This window comes from Sprattus sprattus (genome assembly GCF_963457725.1).
Source record: "Sprattus sprattus genome assembly, chromosome: 2".
Lineage (NCBI taxonomy): Eukaryota > Metazoa > Chordata > Actinopteri > Clupeiformes > Clupeidae > Sprattus > Sprattus sprattus.
The window spans coordinates 22,152,952-22,167,444 of NC_137921.1; the positions used below are offsets into that span (position 1 = coordinate 22,152,952).

The 14,493-nt window shown below is 44.9% G+C and overlaps 1 protein-coding gene across 1 annotated transcript; it reads left to right on the top strand.

The window, feature by feature from the left end:
- The first annotated feature begins 271 nt into the window (after window positions 1-271).
- Window positions 272-14,129, top strand: rnf217 (ring finger protein 217). Its single transcript, XM_080860697.1, has 6 exons — window positions 272-1,194; window positions 8,789-9,022; window positions 10,322-10,486; window positions 11,850-12,051; window positions 12,321-12,392; window positions 13,685-14,129. Exons 1-6 carry the CDS (start codon window positions 289-291, stop codon window positions 13,768-13,770), a joined length of 1,665 nt encoding a protein of 554 aa, XP_080716823.1. The 5' UTR covers window positions 272-288; the 3' UTR covers window positions 13,771-14,129.
- Window positions 14,130-14,493: the final 364 nt, after the last annotated feature.

Consider the following 14,493-nt stretch of genomic DNA (forward strand, 5'->3'; position numbering starts at 1 on the left):
ATCAGCAAGGGTTACAAAAAGTAACCTCCTGTTAAAGTGACCTCGCGAAACTCTCTAGATATATAGATTTGTTTTTAAGGATGCGTGGTTCTCCATTGAGCTCTTCATCCCAGTGTGGGTGGCTAATTATTATCTGTTCGCTAAGTGTGAAAACGTGATCAGCCGGGGGTTCGTTGCACATTGAGACAGCTTCAATACGGATTTATTCAGTGTTTTACGGAGACCCGGAAGTAGTATAAGGTAGATGCTCTGTTCGTGTGAGTTTGTTGGAGAAACGACAACACTCGAATGACAAGTTGGGCGTCGGTGATGGAAAATGAAGGCATTGTCTTGAATGCCTACGTGAAAAAGATGCCGAGTTTTATTAGCACTTACGACGAAGACAACGTGAGTCATGAGTCCAGCGAAGTTGGGGCACCCAGCACAGATTTGGTGCAGGGTGATAGGGAAACCAAAGTGTGTGTTCCAGAGAGTGTTTTGGAACTGCACAACCACAGACTTGAAAACAAAGACAATGTTGAAAGAGACAGGAAGACAACAGCGGTGGATATTTTGAGAAGAAATTTTGGACGGTCTAGATCACGTCGAAATTTCAGTTTTACGGAGGATTACAGAGATCCAGAGGATGTAGTTGTTTCAATTAGCAACATGCAAATGGGGCACTCCGAAACAAGTGTAGAACATCCGAAAAATAATGGACAAGTGGAAGTAATATTAGAGTGTCAGTCCAAATCGGAATTTTCCGATGAAGAGGGGGTCGAATTTAGGACAAATGATTCAGGGGAAACTTTTGAATGTAAAGTTGAACCTATAGAAGAAGGCGGTAGTCGTGAGATGAAACAACATGTCTACTGTTCCGTTTATTGTATTGCCAACGACAGTTACAGAAATTCTGTTGACAACACAGGAGGCGAAGAGAATCATCGGACAGTGACTCCCTCGATATCGAACACATCACTCGAACAAAACACACAATCCCTGCAACTAAGTGGTTCGGAGCTTAGGGGATATCCCGAGCCTTTTACCTTAGCGGATCTGGTGGATGCTACCACGTTGAACAACTTTTATTACGGGGAGTCAAGTCTGTCAGTGTTGACTTGCCGCATTTGTCTGGAAGATAAACAAATAAAGCCGCTGCTTTGTTGCAAAAGGGCTGTCTGTGAGGAATGTCTGGACACATACATCAGTTCACAGGTAACTTGGCAAGCAATGTTTGCTTTCATACCTCAGTAATAGGCCTGCATATTGGTCATTAATACACATAGTTTTATGTCTGATTGATTGACCTGTTAAGAAAAGCAGGCTTGCCCAAATTAGTAGCCTACAAGAATCATGATGCATGACTCGGTGTAAATTACGCAGACGTGAAAGGCTAATTGTTGTCTTGACAGGGAAGGTGCGTCTTTGAGTTTAATTAGGAACTCTCCAGTCCATTGTGTGTTGAGAGAAGTGCGACTGTTTAGGTAAGCGACAAACTTCCTGGGCCCGCGCTCATTCTCTGGTCATTGTAGATACAGTGAGGCCAGGGAACTCTTCTCAACGCACAGACAACTGTAACAACAGATGCCTTGGTCTGTTTTCCTGGCTTTGTGTGTTCGCCTCATGGCTCAGCATTTAGCCAAAATGGATTGGCTTCCTCTGCTAGTCGAGCCAGAGCCTCTGTTTTCCCTCACGGCTGAGACTAGTGGGAAGTGGGAGGAAGCTTGTAGCTGTGTTGTTTCTGTAATTGATTGCTTGATCACAGAGCTCTGCCTCACTGACCCATAATTACATTACTCTTGCTGCTCAGCAAAGGACCTGCTAAGGCGTCTCCGCAGCCTACACACAAAGCAGTTGTCTGGCTGGAGGGATCTTGTCACTATAAGCATGTAACTGGCCTGCCTGTCGCCCCAATATTTTTTTTTTCAGAGGGTTGTGATGATTGTGGGATTTAGAGGGGGGAGAAGCACCGGAGAAATTTGTGTGCTTCCTGTGAAGGGGGGTGTTATTTGCCTGTTGGTTTTGGTCCTTTGGTAGCTTTGAAATCCTTATCTGCATAGTGCTCCATCCTACAAACATTACGACTCTTTATGAATGAAAGTGAACGACGCATGTTTTCACACGTTTCAGAGCTAGGTGCGCTTCGAGTGTTCACTATCAAAAGATTACTTCTGAAAAGCAAATTAGGTGTACTATAAACCCTTGGATCCATGCTATAGGCTTTATAATGGCCATACCGGCTCATCTACTCCCAACGTGAGGGTTGATATTTGTTGCCATGGTGAAGCCTCAATGCAACCCGTCCAAACTGCCCGTGTAGGCCATGCCATGGGTGTTTGATTTGGTGGACCTGGCCCACGTGCTGCAGCCAGGGAACATTCTCGCAGCCAAGTGGCAGTGCCTGCTGCTGTAGCGTCTGATGTAGTAAGCTCTTTGCATCGCTGTGCATTGAAAGTAGATTTAGTGGGATTTGCCCCCCCTGCAGCTATAAGTCCTGACAGCTCTCACACACGTAGGTTAATTCGCTCTCGCTCTCTCTCACTCTCTCTCACTGTGATATCCACCAATGTAAAAAATAAAAACGCTGTGAGGGTTGCACTCCACACAGCTTTTTTTTACAAGGAAACATGGGAGTACATCCATAAATATCCCCTCAAGAAAAGAACAGTTGCTCATGGGGGAGAGAGAGCAACTTGTGCAATCAATAGTAGAGTATACTCAAGGCCTTTTGCCAAGTCTAAAGTGATTGGAGTATGGAAACGGAGAGAGGAATGTCTCTCTGTCAGCCGAGCTCACGTATTATTTGAAGTTTCTCAGGAACGCTCTGGGCATAGGCAATAGACGGCGCAGAAGTGAGCAGTCATCAGTTTCATGTGTTTATTCTTGTTCCTTTCAAGGAGAATGGAGGAGTCTTGATCACAGGATGCCATCCCCGTGATCCCACCCCCTCCCTGATTATGAATTTGTACCCCTGGTCAGGACTGAAATGAACACATCATTGGCAAATAGCACTGTGGCTACAGCCAGATGAAAGGGATGGAAATGGCGCGCTTGATCTGTGTAATCTGCTCAGTGTGAGACAACACAGGCTGGGGAGGCCGCCGGACAAAAAGTCCTGATTTAAATGGCTAATTTTTAACTGTGAAAGAGAGGGCCGCTCCACGAGATGCTCAGCCTTGTTTGGTGACAGGATGGGGGGGCTGATTCATTTTGGTAAAATTAGTGTTGTGGACATGCCAATTTGGCCACCTCAGTCTTCACACATAGCCTTAAAAGGAAGCCTGACCGAGAGGGTGCTGTTTGTTTTGGCCATTTGAGAGCAGTTGCATTGGGGCCTCATTTGAAGTCTGTGGTCGCAAACTTTTCAAGGCAGGCCCCCCTTTGACAAGGAAAAACACATTATGCTCCCAGCTTTTCTTTTACTTTGTTTCTAAATTTGAACAGCAAACACATTAAATTTCATTTCAACAATATGTTCAACTTGTATTAATAATAAAAAAAGGTGTCCATCAGCTGTTGTCTAGCTTTTCTTTAACATTGTTTCTACATTTGAATAGTTAAACATTTTAATTTCATCAGTCAGTTCAACTAACACTAAACATTTTATTTTATTTTAATTTGATCAGAGCTCTTGTTTAAATGGAATCAAATCTGGCCGGATCAAATGCAGTTTTATGATTTGAATGTGTATCGTTCCATTCATTGGATCGTTTAATGTTAGCCCCATGTCTGCTGAATTCATAATTAGGATAGCTGTCCCTTTTACCATATAGGGTAAGCGATAGGCCCTGACCATATTGTATTGGTACAAAGTAGGCTATAAACCACCACCAAATAGGTTAGTAACTGGCTACTATGGTGTAAAAGCACTGCCATACTTAATTTAATTAGTACTCATTCTGGTTCAGGGTTCTCATTCTGCAGTATTCGCCTTTAAACCCGCACCCCCTCGCTATAAGTCCATCCCACACTTTAGGAACCAGTGGCTTATGCAAATGCTGTCGGGAGCACTGATATTTTTAATGTATATCACATTCAGCCCCTGGTGTTGTGCTTTGTTGAACCAAATATCAGTTTGTTGAGTGAAATCATATGTGCAGGCTATATGGTCTCAGTTCTCACCAGTTACTCTGTATTTTTTGTTTGACTAACGTCTGTGTAACTCTGTGTAAACTCTTCAGTTAGTCTTAAGTAGATGGGCCATGAACAATTGCTTTCTCTTTATCTGTGTTGTTCTTGACCTTTCAGTTGAGGTTGTTGTCAGAGTTGAGGCCATAGCAGCAACCCTAGTGATCAAATAACTGGTAGTTGTGACCATTGTGTGTGTGTGCTGAAGTGAAAGACTTGAAGGTGACTGAAAACACTGGTTTAAACATTGTTTTCAAAGAGGCTTTGTAAGGTTTGTGTTGAACTTCATAATTGATTACCTGGTCCGGTTTAAACTTTCACCATCGTAAGTGACAGAATGGCCCATCAGTCAGGTATCTTAAAACCTCACTGCCAAGAGTAAAGATCTTGCCTCAGGCCAGTGAAGTGACACCTTGCAAGGAATTCAGTCAAAATCAAGTTTTCATGTTTTTGTACTTGCCCCCTTTTCACCTGACCATCTAGTATATGCCTGGTGAATAAGTATTTTATCTTTGATTTGGTTGGTTTCCAGCATGCTGAAGTTGTTAAAGACTAATGGAAGCCTATGGGACAAAAGGTAGTGTTATGTTCAATATATTCCTATGTCTAATGTCAGCACATCTGAAATTGTGAAAAAGAGCCTGGTAAGATTAGTCCACAGAAAATGGAAAGTGAAACGTAATAATCATTCTCACTCTGCTTTGATCAACATCATCATGGTGGTGGACATTTTGTTGATTTTTTAATTGATTTATTTAAGATAGCATTCAGTGTTATACAGTGTGAGGTCACTGTGTCCAAAACCACATTTGAATCACAACCACCAAGCTTAGTTGCCATGCCTAAAAATTCCCTGAGCCAGAGAAACCTCTTAACAAGCCACATCGAAGCAGCTGCAAATCACAGACTAGAAAAACACTCTTCCAAAACAAATGTAAGTGGAATATTTTGGGTAAGGGGCTTTGAATTTGCATAATGTCTGTGTGTAGGAGCATTTCGCTCAGGATTCCTCATATTGTTTTGGTTTGAACTAAAATGGTGTATAATTTATAATGTGTACTGTATATGATGTGCGGCCGTCGACAACGAGTATGCAACTGTTTGTGTTTTGTCACCAAAAAAAGCCCTCTGTTGGATCAAGCGTCGTCTGCGTCATAGCTGGTTCCACTGGTTTGCCATGCATGGTGTTTTGTTTTGTCATTTTTGAAGGTGTGTGTGTGTGTGTGTGTGTTTGAGAGTGACAGTGACAGTCAGGGGAAGAATAGGAGTGGGTGATTGGGCGCTGACGCAGCTGGGGTCACTTCAGGTCATCCGAGCGCGTTGGGCCTGGTGTAGTTCATCTGTGAGGCCTGTCATTACTTGAACTGAGCCAATAATAGCCAAGGGGGAGAGAAAGTGAGACGACTGACTCCTCTCCTGCTCTCATTGCTGAATAGCATCTTATAGAAGGTGCCTCATTGTATTGTCATTCCTTTTCCTTTCAAAGTAAACATTGATACACATGAAGACATTTCAAATGCTTTAAACACAAAAAGCTTCTCACATCACATGATCTAATATCCATCCTAGTCAGCTGCCTGATTGATCAGTCAGTGTGACTATGCTGCATTAAGGAGTGGCCAAGTCTATTCAAAACATTCTATGAAGAAAAACAGCAAAGTAGCCACAGGAAAGTGACTGAATACCCACAGTGGTTAAAAGATAACTTATGGAAATAAACAAAGCATAGAAAATAGGGCAAACATATGCACGTACATGATCAATCAATTATTGTCTATTATTATTAAAATTACAATAGACTTAACTGACCCAGAAAAAAACATGCAAATAAGCAAACCGAGTATCTCCTTCTCTTGATCTCCCTCCCTCACTCTGTATCACAGACACCATCACATACACAGCCTCAGACACCTCTTACAGACACACAAATAGACAAGCACAATTTCTGTGTCTCACACCCCAGGGGCCCAGTGGTCACTGAAGCATCCAGCAGTAGAGGTATCCGGTGGCTTCACGCCTCTGCCTGCTGTGCCTCCGTGGGCTTCCCCGGGGCTTCATTACTGCCCTGGTCACCGGGGCAGCACCTGCACGGCTCATGAACCACTCCTCGCCAATTGTCACATCCCATCAGGCACTGGGGCCCGTGAGCCCCCTCGTGTCACCATCCGCCCAGCATCAGGGGGTTGCGTGGGCCATGACAACATGGGGCGTGAGAGACAACAGAGTGTGTGTTGACCTTCTTCAACCCTTTGTCTGACTTCAGTAAACTGCTCCTGTCGCTGCTGTCACCCACTCCCCCATCTTCCTGGTTCCCTTTAGGCTGTGACGAGCATCAGTTTGTTTACTGAGGTTGCCATCCATTGGCACAGCTGGAGGTCTGAAGGTCTGAGCTGAGCTGCCCTTTCTTACGAAATTAAAAGATTCAATTTGTGTGAAAAATTAACCAGATTTAGTGACTCTAGACTTCATGTAAACAGGGTCTTAACTGGAGGAGTAGGCCTTCACGGAGCGCATGGGTGTCATGGGCACGCTCCAAAAGCTTTACGAGTCTCTAGAGACTCACGCACCTTCTTTAAGCCCTCTGCTAAATCAAGCCAAACTGCTTCCCCTTATTATCTTGCATATCCAGTCAGGTTTTTTAATAAACACATCTTGTGATTTTAACACTACTAAACCGCATGCCTGGAGCGTTATGCTAAAACAATTAAGCTGATGTTACTGCCTATGGAGCTGTACTGCAGATTCTCTGCCGGTGTCTCTAGTCTACACCAGTGTCTTGCTCTAGCAGGTGAGTTGTGAAACCTAGATGGAAGCCTGAGGTCATGCTGATTACAGCTCAATCATTACCCAGCAGGGAGGCACTCGGGATCCCTGCCTGACTTGATGGCCTTCCATCTCTTCCATACTCTGATTCATGCTCCCTTTCCTTGCCTGTTGCATTCCAGACTGTTGCGTAATCTGCTTCTAGCAGGATTAGGCCGCCCTGCTTTCTTTCTCTCTCCACGTCACTACTGTGTAATCCTGTGTGTAATCGCTCGCTCGTTCTCTTGCACACTCACTCTCTGAGGCCTAGCCTGCATTTTAGCAGAGGTAGACAGTCTGAAAGCTCTTGACCCTAATGACCTTTCCTATAGACTTTCACACTTCCCATAGCTTCCCTAGTTCCCAGTAGAACGTCTTGCACTATGCACTGGTCACTTCAAGTCAGGCACTAAATGTAGCGCTTAGGTCACCAAGTCCTCGGTGAAGCCCCTCAGGTCTTATTTTTACCCTGAAACGGAGCCGACTGCTAGACAACACTCCTGCAGCTGCTGTTGCCACTGTTCCCTCCCCGTAGACTGGGAAAAGGTCACAGAGAAGAGGTGCATTTGTCGTGCACTTTTTGTGGAATTTGGTGAATTACTCCTCCTCACGGCCCGTTAGCTGAGCATTCAGCGTGTTGCCTCTCTATGAATGGGGAAACAAACGCAGTGGCTCTGACCAAGCCATAAACAATCCCAGCCACAGAAGGGAGGGGTGTAATTTGATTGCCTCAAATATCAACAACCTTTTGCCAGAATGGCAGACAGCATTTTTAATGCCAGCACCTTATCATGCATACAGTGCAGGGTGAGAAGGAAGAAGTATGATCACGTACACTGCCGTGTGTTTTGGGAGATGAAGTGGACTTTTTTTCAGTGCTGCTCAACCAGTAAAGGCTATGCACAACAAGGTGTTTGTACAAGTGAATGCACATGATATGCTTGACTGAAAGAACGTACGCCCATGCTCTGCTCCACTCCCAACACACTGGCGTGAGGCTGCATGCATAGCCTATTGATCCCAAAGGGAATTTCTGTCTGAAAACATTAAAGCATGCTGCTGTTTGCTACTGGATATTCTGCACAGGCCCCCCCCTGTGGACTACGGGGAGTTCACAGAGAACATAATTGCTTGTGTCCTGATCCTCATTAAGGTCGTTTGTAAGCATTTGCAATCAGTTGTCCCGATATCTCTTGTAAACAGGAGACAAGGTGCCAGTGCATACGTGAGGTTTACCTCAAAGTTTGTTTTGCTGTTTTTGTATTGATTCAGCCATCAGTCCATCGTCAGTGACTGAACAATTTAAGAGGCGATTTTGTTGATGTAAGCACTTAGGAAATATTCACCTTTGCAATGAGGACGTCAGATAGCCCCTGCTGAATGACTTTGTGAAAAAGCTGAATATTGAATAGTGTGTTAATGACCATATTTATTGATGTCAAGGCCCTTGAAAAAAAGGCAATATGTGTGACTTCTGTTCTTATCTGAATTTACTTCTTAACCTCTATACAAGAGTTAAAGATTGAGTTGACTTAGAAGAGCTTATCTTAAGCCTCCTGTCTGAATATGACCAAAGCTTTCAAGCAAGTCTCTATGACAGACCTGACAGAAGTGCGGCCCAAGGGCCATTTGCGGCATATGCGTCATATGCGTTGTTACTATGCCTGCACCACATTTTCATACCAGTAGCAGTACATCAAAACCATACAATTTAATGCTTTTCATAAAGAGCTAACATTTATATTGAGCAGAATTGAGTTCAGCCTATTGTTCAGGCCCTCCACAACAGTCCCACTTTCTCATGTGGTGTCCAGTGCTGTGTAGAACTGAAATAAAATGTTGGGGTATTTATTTATATCTGCCACTTTATGGCCTCCAGGTGCGTGTGGGGCGTGTGGCCATCACCTGTCCCATCCCGGAGTGCAGCGGCTACCTTGAGGAGGGCGTGGTGGTGGCCACCCTGGCCTTCGAGGATGTGGCCAAGTACAAGTACTTCCTGGAGCTGAGCCGCTTGGACGCCGGCACCAAGCCGTGCCCGCAATGCAATCTGTTCACCTCGCTCAAGACCCACAGCGGGGAACCTACGCCCATCCGCATCGAGAACAAGTACAAGGTGAGCTGAATGGAGCGGACGCACAGATAGCCCTAGGGGGAAGAATCCGAAAAAGAGGGATGGAGATCTAAGGAAAGCAGAAATTTTCCAAAGACGGAGGTTAGAATACAGAGTGCAAGTTGAGAGAAAAGATGTACCTGTAGCTCAAGGTAAATCAAGGAGGCTACAAAATCAAGGCCATACGTTTAATTCCCAGCGATAGGCGGATAAAGTAGAACAATGAAGTTAATTAATACTAATTAGGAGATGTAGGTGGGTTGGTGGAGTGATTTTAAGAGTTATGAATTTGACAGCCGAGTGAGATTTGGTGAACCTGCAAACTAGAGATCAGAAAGGAAATGGTCGACTCAAGAGCAATGATTCTTTGGAACATGGATAGAAGGCAAAGTGTATTGTTTGTTTATTCTGCTTTTCTAGTAAATTGAGTGTTAAGGTGATGGTGATAATCTACATAATTTGCTAATACTTGTATTATTATGCAGATTATTTTTCACCTAACCTACCCGCTTATACTTGATTAACACCCTTTAAATCCCAAACACGGTTGTGGCGTTTTGTGGCTTATGACGACTCAAATGTTGACTAATCATGGAGCTTGATTGTCTGAGTTCAAAGGCCACCGATTACTTAGCTGAAATGGAACTGAAAAGCCATTGGCACAGATTCACAGACCTGTGGCCTGTTTGTCTAGCCTGTATTGAGCAGCTGATTGAACACAGGGGGCAAAAAGAGGTGCGCAAACTGGCCAATTCTGCCGGAGTGAACATGTGCCTGTTACTTAATTTCCTGTGATCAGCTAAGCACAGGCGTAAATGTCTGACACGCTAAGTGTAAGCAAAGAGTGTGTTGTGTTTTTGCCTTGGATATACTGATTTAACAAGCACTCCTCTACTCAAAACCAATCAGAGGGTAGCCTAAGTGTGAAAATATACACGCCAATCTTAGTTGGGCAAGAAAGGCTTTAAGAAATGAAGCAAACTTAACTGCCAACTCTTGCACACAATAGCAATATGTCTGTCATGGAGTGGCCATTTTAGTAAAAAAAAACATGGTATCAATCCTCATATAAGCTATGTTGTGTAGACAAGCACCCTCCGCACCAGACTCGAACTCACAACCTCGGCCATGGAAGGCGGGTGTGATGGCAAGGAGGCTAAAACCCATGTGTGCAAGCGTCTGTCGCTAGCCTGTCTCCTTAAGGTGTCGGGGAGTGAGGTTTACTCGCTGCACAGCACTGTACCCAGCTGGCCACCATTACACACACACACTCATCACCTATCTCCCCTGTGTTGTGTGCAGATCCAGTGTAGCGAGTGCCAGTTTGTGTGGTGCTTCAGGTGCCACGCTCCCTGGCATGACGGCCTGAAGTGTCGGGACTACCGGAAGGGGGACAAGCTGCTGCGCGACTGGGCCAGCGTCATTGAACACGGACAGAGGAACGCCCAGAAGTGCCCACGCTGTAAGGTGGGTTGAAGGCATTGGCTTACCTTACCATGAATGGCCACCACTTCCCTGAGAAAACACGCATTTGCAAACACTAACACACACTTGCATACACAAAGCATGCACATATCCTCTTCTCCATTTAAACACACACTTGCATACACAAAGCATGCACATATCTTCTTCTCCATTTAAACACAAACAAAAAGATTCCCTCTCCTCCACCTAACATCCATACCCTTAATGTCCACCATGAATATCCCTGTGTCTTCTCATGTAAGATATATTGGTATCAAGGGACAGGATCTTTTCTAAAACCATGCTCTGCCAAGCAGTCAGAGAGACCCCAGACTAGTTTACAGTATCACCCAAACATAGTGCAATTGTGTCTGAATAGACGGGGAGAAGAGATTTGTTTCATTTTTCTCTTGTTCTTTACTGTATTTGTATGTCTGTCTCCTCTCTCTCTCTCTTTCTCATAACACTCAGTAGAAACGTGGCACTCCAGGAAGTCATAAACTGCACTCTGGGCAGAAAGTCAATAAGTGAAAAGCATTTCCACTGCTGCTTTGGCAGCCTTTTGTTCCCCATACAGATGCCTGTTTAGTGCACATCACTCACGCTCTCACACACACACACACACCCACACACTCTTTATCTATGGCACACACAAACACTCTCTCTCTCTCTCGCTCTCTCTCACACACACACACACACACTTCTTTTGTCTGACACAAACACACACTCTTACAGAGCCATTTAAACACTTGCGGTGGCTTTTGAAGTCTTGTCAGCTTGAGTCTCCTCACTATCACTCGGCCCTGTTCACAACGGGCATTCGCATGCATCTTCAACAAGTGGACAGTACAGTACAGTTATGATTGCACTCAAGACGCTTTGATATCCGACAGGGGACAAGTGTGTAAGGCCTGTGACTTGGGGGAGAAACTGGAACTTATAGTTCTTGTTCTCACAGTGGGATAAGTTCATTATTTTCTTAATGGAACTTCATGGAGGTTGAATTACCAGTCACACCTGCCCTTGACTGGAATGTGCAATTGCACGGTGTCAAACTTTCTGTCTCAAAGTAAGAATAAGTTCGATCCCCGACCAGTAGGAAAAATGTGGGCGGGGGAAGTGGTAGAGCGCTGCTCTCCCATGCCCACATCCACGGCTGAGGTGCCCTTGAGCAAGGCACCTAGCCCCAATCACTGCTCCCCGGGCGCTTAAAAAAGCAGCTCACTGCTCCGGGTAAGTGTGCTTCACTGTGTGTATAAAAAAAAATAATAAAAAAAAAAGTTCTTGTGCTGTTTTTAGGATCCGTGTGCATTCTTGTCCCACACATTTTGCTCTCCCCCATGTTCTCACACACACACGCTTACAGATCCACATCCAGAGGACCGAGGGCTGCGATCACATGACCTGTACCCAGTGCAACACTAACTTCTGCTACCGCTGTGGGGAGAGGTACCGGCACCTGCGTTTCTTCGGCGACCACACCTCCGACCTGAGCGTGTTCGGCTGCAAGTACCGCTACCTGCCTGACAAGCCCCACCTGCGCCGGTTCGTCAGGGGCTCGGTCTGCGGTGAGTGTGTGGGATGGGACGGAAACTGCAGACACAGACACAGACACAGACACAGACACAGACACAGACACAGACACAGACACAGACACAGACACAGACACAGACACAGACACAGACACAGACACAGACACAGACACAGACACAGACACAGACACAGACACAGACACAGGATTGTGTGTGGGTGTGTGTTTTAGTGGCTACACCTAAGTTGCCTCAATACTTAAAGTGTGTGTGTGTGTGTGTGTGTGTGTGTGTGTGTGTCTCCACAGTGACTAAACTGCTGTTGTGTCCTCTGGTGGTTGTGCTCACGGTGGTGGTTGGTGCAGTGGTCATCGTCGTTGGTAAGGCTCTCTTTTTAAAAACCAATGTCAGAATGATACAAAACTCTCACACTATGCTAAGGATCTCTCCCTGCAGGAACTCTCCAACACAGAGGTATTGCCACAATCTTGGACCTACAGGGATTCATTTGGCTGTTGTGTCAGACATTTATTGTAAACCACTTAAATGGAACCAGTTCAGTTTCAGTCTTCTAATTTTTTACCTGGCATGCCTTTGAAAGTCTGAAAGTCTGATATCTTTTAAAAAATGTTTTAAAGGTCTGCCATTTTAATGGCATCGTTGGGCTTTATAGGCAACCTGCTACGATTAGTCTTCAGGAGTTACCACTGGATAGACATTGCTTTGAATGAAACATTTCCCAGAGCTTCCAGGCATTAAGCAGCACTTTCTTTGTTTCATGAATGCCATGCTTTGTTTGCCCCAGAATTGATATCAGTCTCAGCTCCACTTCCACCGAACTGGAGCTTTTAAACCCCCTCATATCTTTAATCATTTGCATAGCATAACATCAGGAGCGGGAACTGTGTTAAGGCCGTAATGCACTTGCCTTGAAGGTACACATGTTTTGTTCATGTTTTTAATGGCTGTCTATGGCCAAAGGCATAAGAAGTCGCTCCTTGGTTGTTTTGTAATGTACTATTCATCCGACGCTAATTGTGCATCCAAAGGCTGTTTGACAAGGCCCCATAAGAACAACATAGTCCAGTTATTTAACATAAGCCCTGAATTAATGCTAACTGGCGAGCTACCCTGCTAACCACCTGGCATCTGCGACATTGATTTTCCCATGGCTGGACACAGTCATGCATTGGTAGGGATGAGAATTAATAAGATTTTAACTATTCCGATTTCATTCAGATTCCTGCTAATCGCTATTTTTGGGCAAGGAAAAAAATATTTGAACATGCCAATTACAGTGCTGTTTTTTTTTTAAGTGTATTCACCTTGAACTAAAAATAAAACTGTCATAAACAAATAGTGAAAGCTGGTTTACACAATGAAACAAATGGCACTAACACAAAAGACTATTAGAGTTTACCTATCGTCCTGGTTCTCTGGCGCTAATTGTGCATCCAAACGCTGTTTCAACAAAGCCCCATAATAGTAACATGGTCATTTTAGATTACTCCTGACAGCCAATTGGTGCTAACTGACTAAAGTTGTTAGAGCATCCTCTTAATTTACATCCTACTGGCCACGTGTGTGTTGTGGATAAGGATCAGTTGCTGTATAATTACTGTTGCAGATCTATGTGTCTGTTTGTCAGAATCCTCTGCTCCTCCCTCTGCAGCTCTGCTGATCTTCCCCATCTACTGCTGCAAGAAGCGCAAGAAGAGGCCTCAAGGGGTTACAGGGTACGAGTACTGGCTCTCCTGAAGGCCCTACTGACACCCTCACCACCACCTATGCCGCTGCTGGTCCAGCCCGGCCCTGGGGTCAAATGGGGACGTTACAGATGGGTGGGCACCGTGGACACAGATGAACAGAGAAACCAAAACAAGACACACACACACACACACACACACAAGGACACACACACACACACACCCCTCCCTCCTCTGCACCCCCAGTTTCAGCTAGAGAGAGAATCAAACCTCACTCCTGCTTACAAAGCAGTTGTGGACAGTGAGACCGACAAACAGTCATGTCCTGCTGAATCCATTTAGTCTTTTGAGTTAAGACTCCAGCCCTTGTGTGGGGTACAAACACACACACACACTCCCTCACTGTTTGAATGTGTGCATCACTGTGGTTACTGTACAGAAGTGACTTTTAAATTGATCGAATGAACGCTTTTAGATCTGCATCAAAGATCTCTTCCCCCCCCCCCCCCCCCCCCCCCCCCCCCCCCCCCCCCCCCCCCCAAGAACACATGGGACAACAACGTGGAAACTGTTAACTCTACACACTACAAGGACTTGAAGTATGAATCAACCTATGGTAGCTGACAGACTTTAGCTACCATTGTATAAGGTGACCATATTTCTGAGACAAAATCCGGGGACATTATCAGTTCAGACACGTTAACACCCGCAAACCAGTGTAATGTTTTTATCTTTGTAAGTGAAAAACGGGGACTGTCCCCGTCTGGTCACCTTA

Bases quoted from the DNA above. Each gene is read 5' to 3' on its own strand.
- rnf217 (XM_080860697.1), top strand. From the start codon at position 289: ATGACAAGTTGGGCGTCGGTGATGGAAAATGAAGGCATTGTCTTGAAT. The intron at 12,052-12,320 runs GTGAGTGTGTGG...GTGTCTCCACAG, and splicing joins CGTCAGGGGCTCGGTCTGCG to TGACTAAACTGCTGTTGTGT. The intron at 12,393-13,684 runs GTAAGGCTCTCT...CTCCCTCTGCAG, and splicing joins TGCAGTGGTCATCGTCGTTG to CTCTGCTGATCTTCCCCATC.